This window comes from Camelina sativa, chromosome 20, assembly GCF_030686135.1.
Source record: "Camelina sativa cultivar CO46 ecotype springtype chromosome 20, ASM3068613v1".
NCBI lineage: Eukaryota > Viridiplantae > Streptophyta > Magnoliopsida > Brassicales > Brassicaceae > Camelina > Camelina sativa.
Genome location: NC_141899.1, coordinates 11,642,344 through 11,657,632, shown reverse-complemented (window position 1 = coordinate 11,657,632; position 15,289 = coordinate 11,642,344). Strand labels below are relative to the sequence as shown.

Sequence of the window (15,289 nt, the reverse complement as noted above, 5' to 3'; positions counted from 1 at the left end):
GACATTAAGTTTTCCAATTTTCACAATTTAAACATTGTTTATTTTTGCAACAACACAACTATTATTACTATTTTGAATGTTTCACACTAACCAAAACCGTCGTGTCATGGGACCAACCAAACTTAGCCAAAATCAGTCCACCATAAAAAAAGCGCCATAGAGGAGGATCAGGCTTTATCAGATAGGGACTAGTCAGTTTTAACACGTTAAAACCAATAGAACTAGAATGATACTGGAATGATACCCAAAGAAACTATTCTACTATTAAATTTTTTTTTTTTAGTATTATGTATTCAAAATTTTTAAGTATATATAGTACTAAATCTTAATTATATATATATATATATATATATATATATATATATATATATATATATATATATTCATTCATCCCCCAATCTAGCCATTGATGCATCATCCACATTCCCATACTCTAAAAAAACCTGCAGTTACGTATATCATTAGAAGTTATACATAGTTGCTAGATAACCAAAACTAATTAAAACTAGTAAAAAAAAAAAGAACTGACGAACCTTTCCAACTTCTGGTGTGGGATCATGATTCGGGTTAGGTCGTCCGATCACAATATTTACCAAGTTACCTGCACATCAAACAATTCTTTTTTTTTTTTGGTGAGATGCACATCAAACAATTCATTAGTAATCTTGAAATATTCTTATATATGCGTAATTAAGCGCTAATGACCTAAGGAAAATAATACTTACCATATTTTCCACCTTCTTTTCTCAAATCCTCCATTAGGTGTTGGTCTTCATGCATTTAAGACTACAATTGAGAAATGCAGCGCGCAAACCATTCTGGTTCTTCAGAATAGGTTGTACCGACCAACAATGTCAACTGACTTGTAATGACAAGCTACATGACCGAGCTGTCTACACATCCATGTATCTTTAACTGGTTTTGAGAACGAGAATAAAAATAAGCATAACTAACATACTAAGAAATAGTAATAATATATAGCAAAACTTAAAGAGATATGTTATAGTACAAACTGTGGTTTTTTATTTAGTGTAAAGAGTGAGACGTAGTCTCCTATTTTTATCACAATAAAATTAAAAAATTTACTGCCCAAACATATCGTGGACTTGTAGCTCGTAACGCTCCAGTAGCATCTTCTACAAGAAGTCCAAAAACCAATCGGGTATTTATTTATATTTGACTCTTCGATTGGGGTGGATCTAGACAATTATAATATCATGAATCTTAATTAATGGACACGATAACTGCATATGGATCCGGATTTAGTAAAATATTAGAGAATTAATTACCCACTAATCACACCTAGCTACCTATTGACTTTGTTGTCACTGATAAGCTTCTCTAGAGAAAAGTGTCGTGGTTTCCTTTCTCTTAGTAAAATTATTTAGGTGGATCGTTGGAGCCAATAATTTGAAGAAAGTAGACAAAGAAGAGAAAGCTTCCTTGCTCTTAAAAAACGTGTTCCATCTACTGAGTTGCCCACTCTGTCACACAGACCAATGACACAACCTATGCGCCCAAGATCCTCTCAAGCGGCCCTTATCACCAGTGCACTGATAAAAAAACATCTCCAAATGATTGAGGAGCACAAGCAAGTATATTTGGAGTTCTTTGTTTCAAAGACTCATAATATAGGCGTTGGTCTAAGTGACTTGGTCAATGTTGTCTGGGGGTTGGAAGACCGAAGACGAGATCAGAGATTCTTATTCTGAAACTCTTCAATACAATAAACAAGAGCTCACTGATCTCATGGTTCTCGATGGTCTCTCAAATCCTCCATCAGGTCTTTGTCTACGTCGTTTACGTGATCATAATTATCAACTGTAATCGCTAAAGTTTAGCAAATAATCCTGGTACGTGGGATTCCAACATCAGCCATATTGAAAATAGGCCCAATAGGGTTAGGCTGCATCATCCTGGTACGTGGTAACGAGGCGAGAGATTTGGTCACGAGAAAGAGAGAGACTACTACTCAAGAAAAAGAGAAGAATTGGCAGTAAGATTACAATCCTGTATTTTATAATGGAAACTAAATTTCTAATTTGTTTAGCAAAACACTTAGGAAAATTTCCTAATTCAAAACACTTTTTCTTTTCTATTTTTTTTTGTTTTTGTTTTTGTCAACGTAGGTTTCAGAGTCTTTTAACTTTGTTTTTGTTTGTTAAAAAGGTACTCAAATTAAAAGAGAGAAAGCATGAAGCATACTCGTCTGTTTACGACCCATTTTTGTTCATTGCTCTATAAAACTTCCAAAAGTTTATTATATCGGTTCTAGCAAATAGCAACCTAAACCTAACATAACGTGGACTATCCGAATCTTATTTGAGAAATTTTTTTAATGTCAAATATGAAAAATTTTAAGCATATAAATCTCAACAATGAATATGCTTTCATTTGTACTTTTCGCATTAATTGTTTCAAGTTTCAACCATTACCATTGTGTACATTTAACAAAATTTATATTATATATCAACATATACCATACCAATTCCCACAACAAAACAAAACTTATATGTAAATAGTTTGACTTATTTTGGGAGTTTCATAAATCTAAAATTCTGGAGTCAAACTTTAAATATTTTTGGTTATGTTAAGCTTTCGATGATATAGTCCATAATGAATGGCATTAAATATTTTAAAGCCACGTTCATAATTCTAAAATCTCTACACTAAATTTAAAAGGTAAAAAGTCAACAGTTAACCGGAACCAAAAAACCGAACCTGAACTGAACTGAAATATTGGACCCGAATCCGAACCCGGAATCTAGGATTTACCCTATTGAGTCTTAAACTCCTCTACCCGAAAATCCGAACCCGAACTCGAACCGAACCCAAATCCAAAAATACCCGAAATAAAAATAGATATTAATAATTTAGGACCCGAATACCCAATTTTTTAATTAGAATACTCAAAATTATACCCAAAATTTCAAATTTTTACCCGGAATTCCGGGTATTTACCCAAAAATTCAGGTATTTATCCAAAAACCGAGAATTTACCCGAAAATTTTTGGGTATTCGGGTAAAATTCTGGGTTTTTATGTATCCGAAAATAATCGGGTTTTTTGCGGTTCTAAAAATCCATACCCGATCCGACCCGACCCAAAAAAACCCGAACCAAAACCGAACCGAATTTTTACATTTACCCGAATGGGTCCTAAACTCCTCTACCCGAAAACCCAAACTCGAACGGTTCCTACCCGAACCCGACCCGAGTACCCGAATGCCCAGGACTATCACTTATACATACCTAGTTATCTATATAATGTTTTTTCAAAAAAAACCAATCCTTTATAGTCCTATTAGGATGATAAATATTTTTACATTTCTCTTTGGCGTGTTCCTGTTTTTAGGTATACATTTTAAAATTTTCTATTTTATAAAAGTTGTAGATGTTCATATATTCTTATAAAAAGAGAAAACCATACTATATTTTAGCAAATGGTTGACTCAAAATAAGAGTTTGAAAGAGTTGAATGACTACATCTCATTCTCATTTTTTTCCATTTGAGATGAATAAATTGAAAAACTATTCAACTCATTCTATAAAAAAATTTGAAAAAATGAACAAATTACAAAGAAAAATTGTTCAACATTTCTATCTACTATTTCCCAGAGGAATGAGTTGAATGATATTCAACTTTTTTTTTGTTAGACTCAAATTTTTCTAATCATTCAACTACATGCAATTTTTTGCACCCGTACTATTATTTAAAGAAAAGTTTATTAATTATGCCATTTTCATTCAAAATTTTCTCCCAAATGCCAGTTTTTTCTTCTATCGCCAAAAATGCCAGTTTTGTGAGGTAAGGAGAAAACGAAAAGACAAATATACCCTCTCGTTTAATGGATGATAAGAAGTGGCGGGGGAATTCAAAATTGAAGATATTAATGATGATTGGACCTGCATTAATGGCGAGATGGACAGACAATTACGATTTATTGTGGTAAAAGGAGTTTTATGGAGTTAATGCTGCCATTTTTTAAGATTAAACTTTCCTAAGCTTAAACAGATCTGAAGTAGATAGTAGGTGAAGGAAGGTGGAGTTGGTTGGCGGACAAGGGGAGGTATGTCTATATTTGCATTTATTATGGTCGGTTATAAAAGAAGGATGTTCTTGCATTAAATCTGGGCAACTGCAAATTATCCTGCATTGATTGTGTTAAAACATGATTCTCTTTCCATTAATTATGCAGATGTTCGGAACAATGTGTCTCCTGCTGCATGAATGGACATGTTCAGATATTGGGCTGTGGAAGTTTTCTGTTCGTCATGGACAAATGGCAAGATTTTTGTCTATCGACAAAGATACAACGTTTATGGGGTTGAAGGCCAAGATTGCAGAGGTTTTGGGTGTCAAAGAAGAGGAAAGCAACATGGAGTTAAGCTTTTGGCACCCAGGAGACACAATTGTCTTTACACATAGGTAAGATGCCCCCAGTTTCAGTAGACAGTGATGTTGAGTTTCAACAGTCTAAAGTGAAGAATGAAGAGTGTGGTGGACTGTATTTGTATGTTTTCCTGAAGAAGAAAGCGACCGTCGAGGAAGGACATAATATTGTGTCCACCGATAATGAAAGAGAGACGACTGGGATGTTGGTAGACCCAGATGGACAAGACGATTTGTCATCTGGTGGAGATCATTTCTTGTCTACTGACTATGGACATAATGGGAAAGCGAAGGGGTTGTTTACCCCGGCAGTTGATAACAGTGTATGTCCATCGAGCGGAGAAGTCCCCGATGAATTGTTGTTAGAATGTGTGAGAAATTTTGAAGACAGCCATCATGCAGAGATGGGGCACAAGGAATCAAGAGTGGGTGACAAGCATGGGAAGAGGAAAGTAGGGGCAGTCGAGGAAGGATACGGAGAGGGAAGTGGTCCATCGGGTAGCTTCGAAGAATTGCCATGTTTTGAAAACTCGCCAGACTATGATTTTGACGAGTGGATAGAACAGATTAACAAAGATTACCCGCAAGAATGGGATCCTTAAAAAGGTAGGGTGGAGAGAGCAATGGATCCTATTGGTTTTGGGTTAGGAATAGAGCTAGATGAGGAGTTGCCGAATGAGGGCGTCACACGTGATGATGTGAGTCATACTACAAGGATGAAAATAGTGCCACACAATCCATCGGTGATATCTGATGCACCACCAGTGCCTTTTGAGGACATCTTATGTGGTGTTACTACAGGGATGGGTGATGCACCAACAGTGCATGACAATGTTGTAGGGCAACCATCTGAATTTATTGGCAGTGGCTTGGAGGAGATGGACTCTGGGTTGGGCGTGAGTGACTGAAGGATCATGGAGACGGACTATTTCCGGAGTAATAGAGCAATAATAAGGGAAGACGATTCTCATCTAATGAATGATGCTCCCCCAGTGCATGACAATATGAGAGGAGCCCCCGACGAAGAAAGGAATATGGATCTAAAAATGGCGACCGATGGTCTTTATGTGGGGCGAATATTTGCAAACAAAAAGGAGATGCATAAGATGCTGTCCCTATATGCGATGACAAGGCTGTTTAGTTTCCGGATAAGTAAGTCAGATCCAGGCAGAGTTATAGCAAATTGCATAGACAAGAACTGTGGGTGGAGAGTGTATGCAACAACCCATGCCAATTTGACTAACTTGGAAATAAAGACATTGACATTGAAGCACAGTTGTGATGTTGGGGCAAGGTCGAGATATGGAGAGAAAGCAACCGCAAAAATATTGGCAGATCTGCTGAAGGCCAAATTCGCAAATGGCAAGAAAGGACCAAGAGCATGCAAGCTCCCTGATATTGTTTTGTCTGAATTACACGTGACAATTTCTTATACGAAGGCTTGGAATGCAAAAGAGCTTGCCATGGAGCAAGCCAGAGGGAATGAAGAAGACAATTATCGGTTTCTATCGACATACTTGCACCTACTGAAGTCAACGAACCCAGGGACGTTGACTACAATGCACAACACGATGGACAAAAAAGGGAACACATTGTTCAAGTACCTGTTTTTTTGCTTTCGGTGCTTGCATAGCTGGTTATCAATATTTGAGGAAAGTGATTGTAATTGATAGCACAACAATGAAAGGGAAGTATAAAGGTTGCTTGGTTGCAGCTAGTGGACAAGATGAGAATATGCAAATTTTCCCCTTGGCATTTGGAGTAGTTGATGGGGAAAATGAAGGAGGATGGGTTTGGTTCTTTGAAAATCTGAAAAAAATTGTACCAGATGAAGAAGGCTTAGTCTTTGTCTCTGACAGACATGCATCAATATATGCAGGCCTACGTAGAGTGTATCCTTTGGCACAGCATGGGGCATGTTCTGTTAATTTATTTAGAAATGTGAAGCACAACTTTCATTGCGAAGGTTTGGCTATAGTGGTTTCTAAATCTGCAAGGGCATATACAGTTGGCGATTTCCATAATTGGTGGAGAGAAATAGAAAACCGTAGACCTGCGTGTGCTACGTATCTCACAGAAATTGGACTACCACACTGGAAACTTTCTCACTTCCCCGGAGATCGTTACAATATAATGAGTAGCAATATCTCAGAGTCGCTGAATGCAACAATGCAAACTGCTGTTGATTACCCGATCGTGTCGATGGTGGAGTTTATACGAGCAATGTTGATGAGGTGGTTTTATTGTAGGAGGACAGAGGCAAATAAAACAAAAACACGATGCACCCCGGAAATAGAAGAAATACTTATAGATCACCTGGACCAAGCGGTCGACTGTCAGGTGCTATCAGCCAGCGAGTGGATTTACCAAGTGAATGATGGACGCGGTATTGTTTTCACGGTGGACTTGCTGAATAAAACTTGCACTTGTCATGTCTTTGATGTATTAAAGGTGCCTTGCTGTCACGCTTTAGCTGCGAGAGGAGTGCTGCAAATTGATATTTACACCCTCATTGGGGAGTTCAACCTTGTTGAGCCGTGGAGGAAAAAATATGCACAAATCATTATGCCAGTACCAAAAGAAAGGGATAGCGATATTCCAGAGGCTGTAACTGAAGAAGCTGTTAATCCACCTCGAACAAAACGCGGTGGTGGGAGGCCGAAGAAGAAAAGAATACCGTCACAAGGTGAAAATCATAAAGTAAGTTCCTCATGAGTGATAACTTTTGAAGTGATCTAATTGACAATTTTTTGATGTAATTAGAGGAAAAAGAGGAAGACACCAAGCAAGTGTGGAAGATGTTTTGGGGTGGGATACAACAGGAAAACCTGCTCGCAGTTGATTTGAAGGAAAGGTTTGAAAGTAGCGATGTTTTTTGTAGATGGTATCTCATGTATGTGTTTGGGTGGGTACATGGTTGATTGTTCAACAGAGGCTACTTAACTATTTTGCATGTGCCTTCCATGAATGTAAGCTAGAAGAGTCTTTTTGTATCTTATGTTGGAAGGGTCTTTTTTTTATTGTCTATCGGTTGTATTATGTCTACTTTTAGCCTCGGTAGACATGTCGAACTGATAATTGAGATTCCATTTGTAATGTCTTTATTATGTCTATCGGAATTGTAATGTCTATCAATTTTATTATGTCTATCGAGATTGTAAGTTCCTCGGTTTTATTCCTACTGACTTTGTTTCGTTTTTTGTCTATCCTGATTGTAATGTCTATCGGATTAGAATGTCTACCACCATTAACTTGTGGAAAAATCCCAAAGATAAAAGAGCCAAACATATTCATTCGTTGTACAACTAGATAACAAATAGACCAATAAAAAGTCGAATACATGTCCCTCGAGTAAGGCTGGACTAAAACAGCAAAGCAATACAATCTTCCGAGTGAAATAAAAGGGTAGACATAATCGGGGAAGACAACAAAAAACATAGGAAAACTGATTGCCAGCTACTTGAAGTATACACGAACACATAGCTACACATACAAACAATATAAATGTCTTGTTAACGACGTGAACTATTATCATCACATAAGGACATCCATAAACAAACATATGTTATGTCTATAACACCATAAACATTCGAGGTTAGCCGGAATCCGGCGTTGACCGGTATTGACCGACGTTGACCAATATTTACCAGCGTTGATCGTTGTTGACCAGAAAAAAATATTCAAAAAAATATATATTTTTTTTCCTAATAATAATAAATTTGTTTTATGTATTTTTGAAAATACAAAATTAAAAATGATATTTAAATAGAAAGAGTATAAATTTGTTATTGTTTATGAAAAAATCTATTACACATCAAATTTTGGTGGTATAGTTTTATTATATTATTTTTGGTATATTTTCTGTATTAAGAAACAGACAATTAGTGGGTTCACCCTTACGGGCGAACCTCTCTTATTCATCCCCTTTAAATTAAGGAAACAAATCTTAATTAAAGAAACAAAATATGTTGATCAATCAATTTTAAAATTGTTAATTTTAATATTATATTACAGTTTTTAATTATCACATCTAAAACCCTAACCATTTATTATAAACTCAAACCGACATATAATTTTGTTTAATTGTAAAATCTAAACCCTAAACACTCTTTTATAAATCCAAACAGGCATATAATTTTATTTAATAGTAAAATCTAAACCCTAACCACTCTTTTGTAAACCCAAACCGACATATAATTTCGTTTAACTGTAAAATATATACCCTAACCACTCTTTTGTAAACCCAAACTGATATAATTTTATTAATAAAAGATCTCTTTTTAAAAATATGATATGACATGCCATATTATTGTATTCTGATTTGTTAATTATGAGGGATGAATGAGAGTTGTTCACCCCTAGGCTTAACAAAATTAGTTACTTTATATACAACAAATTTTGTTTTTCATATTATTTTTATTTTTATTTTGGTAAATAATTTTCTTGTATTTTGTTGTTGTTATATGTTGTTTTTGTAAATTATACAAATCATCTATCTTTTTTATTTATTTCTCAAAAATACATAAAAACAAAATCATTATTATTTTTAGAAAAAAAAATATTTTTTTGAATATTTTTTCTGGTCAACGCCGGTCAATACTGGTCAACGTCGGTCAACTCTGGTCAACGCGGGATTCCGGCAGACCTCGAATGTTTATGGTGTTGCACACATAACCTATGTTTGTTTATGGATGTCCTTATATGATGACAATAGTTCACGTAGTTAACAAGACATTTATATTGTTTGTATGTGTGGCTATGTGTTGGTGTATACTTCAAGTAGCTGACAATTATTTTTCCAAAAACATAACTTTATGTCCATCGCATTGGATGGACATATTCGCCAGATGATACTCAGTTTCCAAATTTGGTAATGGAAAACCCAACTGCGAAGAGAAGGGTAAACAAAAACATATGTTGGTCGGTTGCATTTTGGGTGTGTCGTAGGAGGTGGGAATCGCTGAACAAAAGCCCTGAAGTCTGTGTACCCAGCACTTAACTCTGCGACCATCTCCTGGAGGTTGTCGATCTGTTCGGCATTCGACTTGACAAGAGAAAGGACCGAACGAGGGTCACATCTTTCACCCTTGTCTGTGTAAGTTATGAACCACATCATACGGTCATCTGCCTCCAAAAACCTCGCCTTGATGTCGTGTATCTCCTCCATAATGGCTTTGTCCCACCACTTGGTGTAATGATGTCCACCAGTCTTGCGAGAAGAAGAAGTTGGATTAGGGTTAATAAAGTGGGAATGGACAACATTTAGAGTGAGAGATGGAGAAGTATGATATTTGAAAAAAGTTAAAAACTTACACCACTTCTTTTGCATTCATAGACAATACGTTCAATGCCTGGTTCCTCGGTTCTAGTTCCCGTTTTAAGATGACTACCACAAATGCACTTCTGAGGTATGCCATAGGTAGGATCTCCATAATGTCAAGACCTAATAGACGAAGTAGATGAAGGAGAAGCCGAGGGTTGAAACTGAAACCCATTAGATGACTCGGATGAAGATGAAGGTTGAGAATAACTATACTGACCCATTTTTTTCTTATCAATTTTGGATAGGTTTCAGAAAGAGGCGAAAGAATGAATAGAAGGCTCATGGCTGGTATAGAAGGGAGATTTTCCCTTTTAATGACAATTAGTAAGGGTATATTGGACAAAATAATATTAGTTTGACTTTTAAATGTTAGAAAGGAACTGTCAGATGTTAAACTGTGAACACGCAACAAAAACGTCAGTGATTTACCTCAACTGTAGAAAGCATAGAGAAGGGATAAAGTAGGCATCACCCCCCACTTGAACATAAAGAAACACGCCTACATTGGGTTTCCACCCACTTGTTTACATAAATATATGGGTCCTAATTAAAATAAGTAACAAAAGGTAACCGATATTGTCTTAAGGAAAGGAAACAAAAGATTTGGAGGTTATAAGGAGACAACAAACTCCTGGTAGACATCTACAGCATAGGACATCCGAATTTGGTCCACCAGTTCCTCGGTAAGGAAATCCGGCATTACTCCTTGGGCATGGAGCTCGATGACCTTGACGGTGAGAGGACCACAGTCGCCGGTCCTTTCATTCTGGTAAACATTCTCCAACCTCGACATACTAAAAACGTGTGGCAGAGGGATGTCCGTCATCTCTGGGTCGACAAAAGCCTTGACAATGATTAGGAGCAAATCCATGAAAAGATTCATTAGGCGAGGGAGCTTCTTCGGACCATTGTTGATAATTAACGGATCAAGGACAAAGATGTGGGCCTTTTTCAGGTTAATAGCTACTGCAACCCACTGGCGTTTCCCCCAATTCATAGGTACGTAGACTGTATCAACATCGGTGTACCATGCCAGTCTGGTCGATCGGTTATGGACAACCCCTCTAACATAGCTTTTAATAATGTTGTTCTAGGAGAAGGTATCCTTATGTTTGCAATTCTGAAAACGCCGTAAGTCAGTGGTTATCCTCGTAACGCCAGGTGTCAAGGACAGCTATTTTGGACTCGTGAAACTTATCCTCGTAACGCCTCCAGATCAGGCTGAGCATTGCTTCCATGTGCTACAATAATCACTTATTTCTCCGTTACTAATATAAATGATACCAAACTGTTTGAAAGGTCGGAAGTAACTTACAGGGGTATCAACCCAGTGTTTTGGCGTGTATAACTCGGTGAAGAAACTGCACTTGACATTGATACCATCAATAATGTACTCTCTGCAAAATACGATCATGTGCATTTTCAGAATTTTGTCCATTATAGACATATGGGATAGGTAGACAAAAAAAGAGAATAAGGGTGGACGATACTTTTTGGCATAAGCTTTGAGCTGTGCGAGAAACTTCCACTGAACTGATGGTCTAACGGCTTTAAGAGGAAGGAAAACATCCTCGTCTGAGCTTGATTATGAAGCTTGTTGTCCCATCGGGGAAGTAGAACACTGGCCATAACGCCTAGGAACCGTCCTACTTCTTTTCGTCGAGAGTGGAGTAAGATATTGGTCGGCAATAGGGTTACGACGTTTCCTACTAGCTTTGGTTGGTACCTGTGAAATTCCATTACCATTAGGAAGGCAGGAATGTAAATAATGTTCAAAAAACATTGATAATTTAATTCACATCAATCCTACCTCAACAACTGTTGCATTGGTTTCATTAGGACATACATCTAAAGCCTGTCCATCTTCATCTGCATCTGCATCTGCATCTGCATCTCCATCTTCCTCTCCATCTGCATCTCCATCTGTATCTCCACTGGCATCTCCATCAGCTGCATTAATGTTCTCCTGCTCAGACACAATCTTTTCCTCAGCGTCAAAATGGTCACCGCCAGACATGCTTGTTTCCTGGTCACCCGGAGAGTCAACCATTTCATGCTCCTTAATAACCCGGTGGACATAAGTAAATGAGAGTGGACAAGTTGTGTTAAACAACATGATTTGTCCATCTAATGTTTACCTGATTCTCTATGTCGATGTGTGGTGGCTCATGTGTATCACTGGGTTGGTTGGAAAGTACCGGCTTCTTAGGCTCATCATCAGGTGTCCAGTCAGAGTCCTGTCAAAAACGAGGAAGTTACGCAACATTTATAAACTCGTCCATCAGGTCAAAGAAAGAACAAGAGAACAACTACCTCATGTTGATCCAGAAATAGTGATTCCATTGTGTTGTCCTCCTCATCAGCTGATGCATCTTTCTCCTCATGAGTAAATAATTGTACAGGATTTAGGGTGTAAATATGTTAAATAAAAAAAGATAATGCATTTGTGATTATGTTAAACTTCATCCGTAGAGGAGTTGCCCAGATCAACATTATCTGGACTGTGAGCGTCTTCATTTAGTCCATCATTTCCCTCCTAATTTACGATGGCAGAGCATGTTAATACAAGTTAGGCATGGGGTGTAAAAAGTGGTAAAGACATATAGTTACTAGATCCCTAGTTGCTAACCTCTGAGTCTTCGATCTTCTTGCTGATAGTTGTGACAATGTTTTGGATGTCCACCCCGTAACTATCCCATCTTGATTGGTTGAACTTATCCACCGAGTTTGGATCCTTGGTAGGTGGTGAGCTACAGAAAACCCCTTTTCTCCTCAAAGTGCTGAGTATATCATCATAAATCTCGACCTTTAAAAGACTTTTCTCGACAGCCCACATCTGCTGAATTTTGGAAAAGTGTTCATTGTTTTTCCGGTCAACCTCAAGTAGAAGTTCCTGTGCAGTGTAAGAATCCAGAGGAACATTTTCTTCTCCCATAGACCCACTCGGTTTCCGTTTGCCTTTGTTTTGTTTTGTGGTATTCGGAAAGGTAGACTTAGTTGCCGGTTTCGAAGGTAGTTCCACCGGTTGGGTAGGTCCATCGTGTACTATACCCATAAGTGGGAGAGTTGCCAGTCCTCCGTGCCACACATCCAGCTTAAACTCGTGGCCGTCCTTGATTTTTTGGCAAATGTAATCAACTCGCTGATCTTCCACCTCGTCATTCCAAGAAATTGCCATTCTGTCTACTGGATCGTTAGAGTGCATAATCCATTTGACGTCAAGCTGTTTATCAAAAGTATAAATGGGATGACATAAAGACAGGATCTAACTTTTTACGCTGTTTGGATAAAATACAGAAGAACTTACAGTTTTTGCCATTTCTGTTTTGAGGATGTTAGAATTGTGGAATGACCTCAGCTTTGTAAGATGCTGAACAGAGCGGTCCGTAAACTTGAGCTCATCATCAGCATCAGGGAGATAAGTCTCCAACATGGGGATAGCATTTAGGATCAACAACTGGAAAGCAAGGGTGAAGCCATGTGTGGCAGTATGGGACCGCATCAGCTTTTTGCGTAAGACATCAGGAGTGCGGTTGAACTTGCCAACCTTAACCGTCTCTATTTTCCGTTCAAAGGAATTCCTTCCCCATGGGTAGTTGACAAAAGTCCGCAAGTCCTTCAGCATCTCTGCTACTTCCTTTGATGCTCTAACCTTTGAGGAGTCGCAAACAAGTATACCTTCTACTATAACAATGAGTGCAAGCCGTATCCTACGTTGCCCGTCCATTCTATCTTCTTTAGGCAACAACTTATCCCGCTTCAACATGTAAACAATGTCACGGATTGAGTACAAGTCTTTTGGACCAACCAGAGTATACCAATAAGGTTGACAGCCTTCGTCTGGTGTTTGCAACTTTTTCGTCTCTAACTCAGAAGGGTAAGGTGTACATTTCAGGCCTGTGAGGAGACCAAACTCACGGAGGGAAAACCGAATAGCCCACCAAATACAAACCACATTTCGTGTAGCTTGCGGGTTACAAGGGACCGACAGAGAATCTGGTGGACAAGTTTACCAGACAGTGAGCTTTTGCGGACCGGTAGTTGAAACAGATGTCCAAAGGGAGATGCTTTCAGCCATTGAAACTCCGGAGTTCCCTGAAAAACTTCAACAATGTCCATCAGATATTCTGGCTTTGAGTATGAATTGATGCGACCTCTAGCAGGATAGCAATTAATCGCGAATAACCTAGGAGGGAGTAAGGAGACGTCAATACCCTGAGTAGCTTCCGCAGGCAACAAATTACTATTGTCCCCAAACACTTCATCCATCCTGTTCAACGGATGACAACAATGTTCATCAAACATTTAGTGTTTTTGTACAAAGTTGGAAATGGTCCATCTTAGAGTGGATATCTACCTTGTCTGTCTCATTTGGTCCACCATTGGCACATCATTGTCAGTGGCGACACCAGGTACAAACTGTCCCTCCGGAGGCATAACAGACGCAGTTCCAGCGTGGTCATCAGACCTGCATTTGAGGCATAATAAGGAGCGACGTAAGGAAATTTGGTGGACAGTTAACGGTAGACAAAAAGATAAGAAACAGGGCTTGGTCCATCTTAGAGTGGATATCTACCATGTCTGTCTAATCTGGTCCACCATGGCCACATCGTTGTCAGTGATGACACCAGGTACAAACTGGTCCTCCGGAGGCATAACACACCCAGCTCCACCGTGGTCATCAGACCTGCATTGGAGGCATAATAAAGAACGACATAAGTAAATTAGGTGGACAAGTAACGATATACAAAAAGATGAGAATGACAGAAGTTAGGTGTGGACATACACTGTCTGCGGTAACTGGTCCACCTGATGTATTACAGGTTCGGCACTTTGTTGTCAGTAGACCTGCATTAAGGGCAATCATGTAAACTGGTCCACGAGTACACCAAAACGATGAACTGAGGAAAATACGGTTAGACAGACCTTGACTGTTGAAACTTGTCCTCCGGAGGCATAACATGCCCACTTCCAGCATGCTCATCAGACCTGCATTGGAGGCATAATAAGGAGTGCCATAAATAAATAGCATGGACAAGTAATGGTAGACAAAAAGATAAGAATGAGAGGCATAAGTAAATGGACTAAATTTGGTGGAGAAGCAACGGTAGACAAAAACCTCTCTTGGTGGATGTCGTCCATCGGTCCAGCTAACCTGCACATTTGGCAACTTATAAGTTAGTGAGACGGAATCATGTTAAAAAGCAAAGGTGGAGAAACACCAGTTCTAATGGTTGTCTAAAAAAGCTAAGGTAGACAAAGAACAGGTCTGATGGTTGTCTATCAGTAAGTCAATGGTCTATCATGATAAAAACAGTGGGTGGACAAAAAAAATCGGATCTACAAAAGGTGCAAAGACGGATTGATGTAAAAAAGCGAAGGTGGACAAAGCCATGTTATGATAGTTGTCTACCAGTAAGTCAATGGTCTATCTTGATAAAAACAGTGGGTGGACAAGAAAAGTTGGATCTACAAATAGGTCTCTCAAATATTTGGTCTATCGTCCAAATTTCAAAATTTGGTGGACAAACAAAGTGGATATCTTAACTGGTCTATATCGGTTTGCACAACTAGA

The 15,289-nt window shown here is 38.3% G+C and overlaps 1 protein-coding gene across 1 annotated transcript; it reads left to right on the top strand.

Annotated features, from left to right (window-relative positions):
- Window positions 1-5,419: 5,419 nt before the first annotated feature.
- LOC104772450 (uncharacterized) lies at window positions 5,420-7,312 on the top strand. Its single transcript, XM_087503677.1, has 2 exons — window positions 5,420-7,077; window positions 7,155-7,312. The coding sequence occupies exons 1-2, from the start codon at window positions 6,072-6,074 to the stop codon at window positions 7,310-7,312; spliced, it is 1,164 nt and encodes a 387-aa protein (XP_087359803.1). The 5' UTR covers window positions 5,420-6,071.
- Window positions 7,313-15,289: the final 7,977 nt, after the last annotated feature.

Excerpts from the sequence above, each read along its gene's own strand:
- LOC104772450 (XM_087503677.1), top strand. The coding sequence starts at position 6,072 with ATGAAAGGGAAGTATAAAGGTTGCTTGGTTGCAGCTAGTGGACAAGAT. Across the intron at positions 7,078-7,154 it reads GAAAAGAATACCGTCACAAG|AGGAAAAAGAGGAAGACACC; the intron begins GTGAAAATCATA and ends TGATGTAATTAG.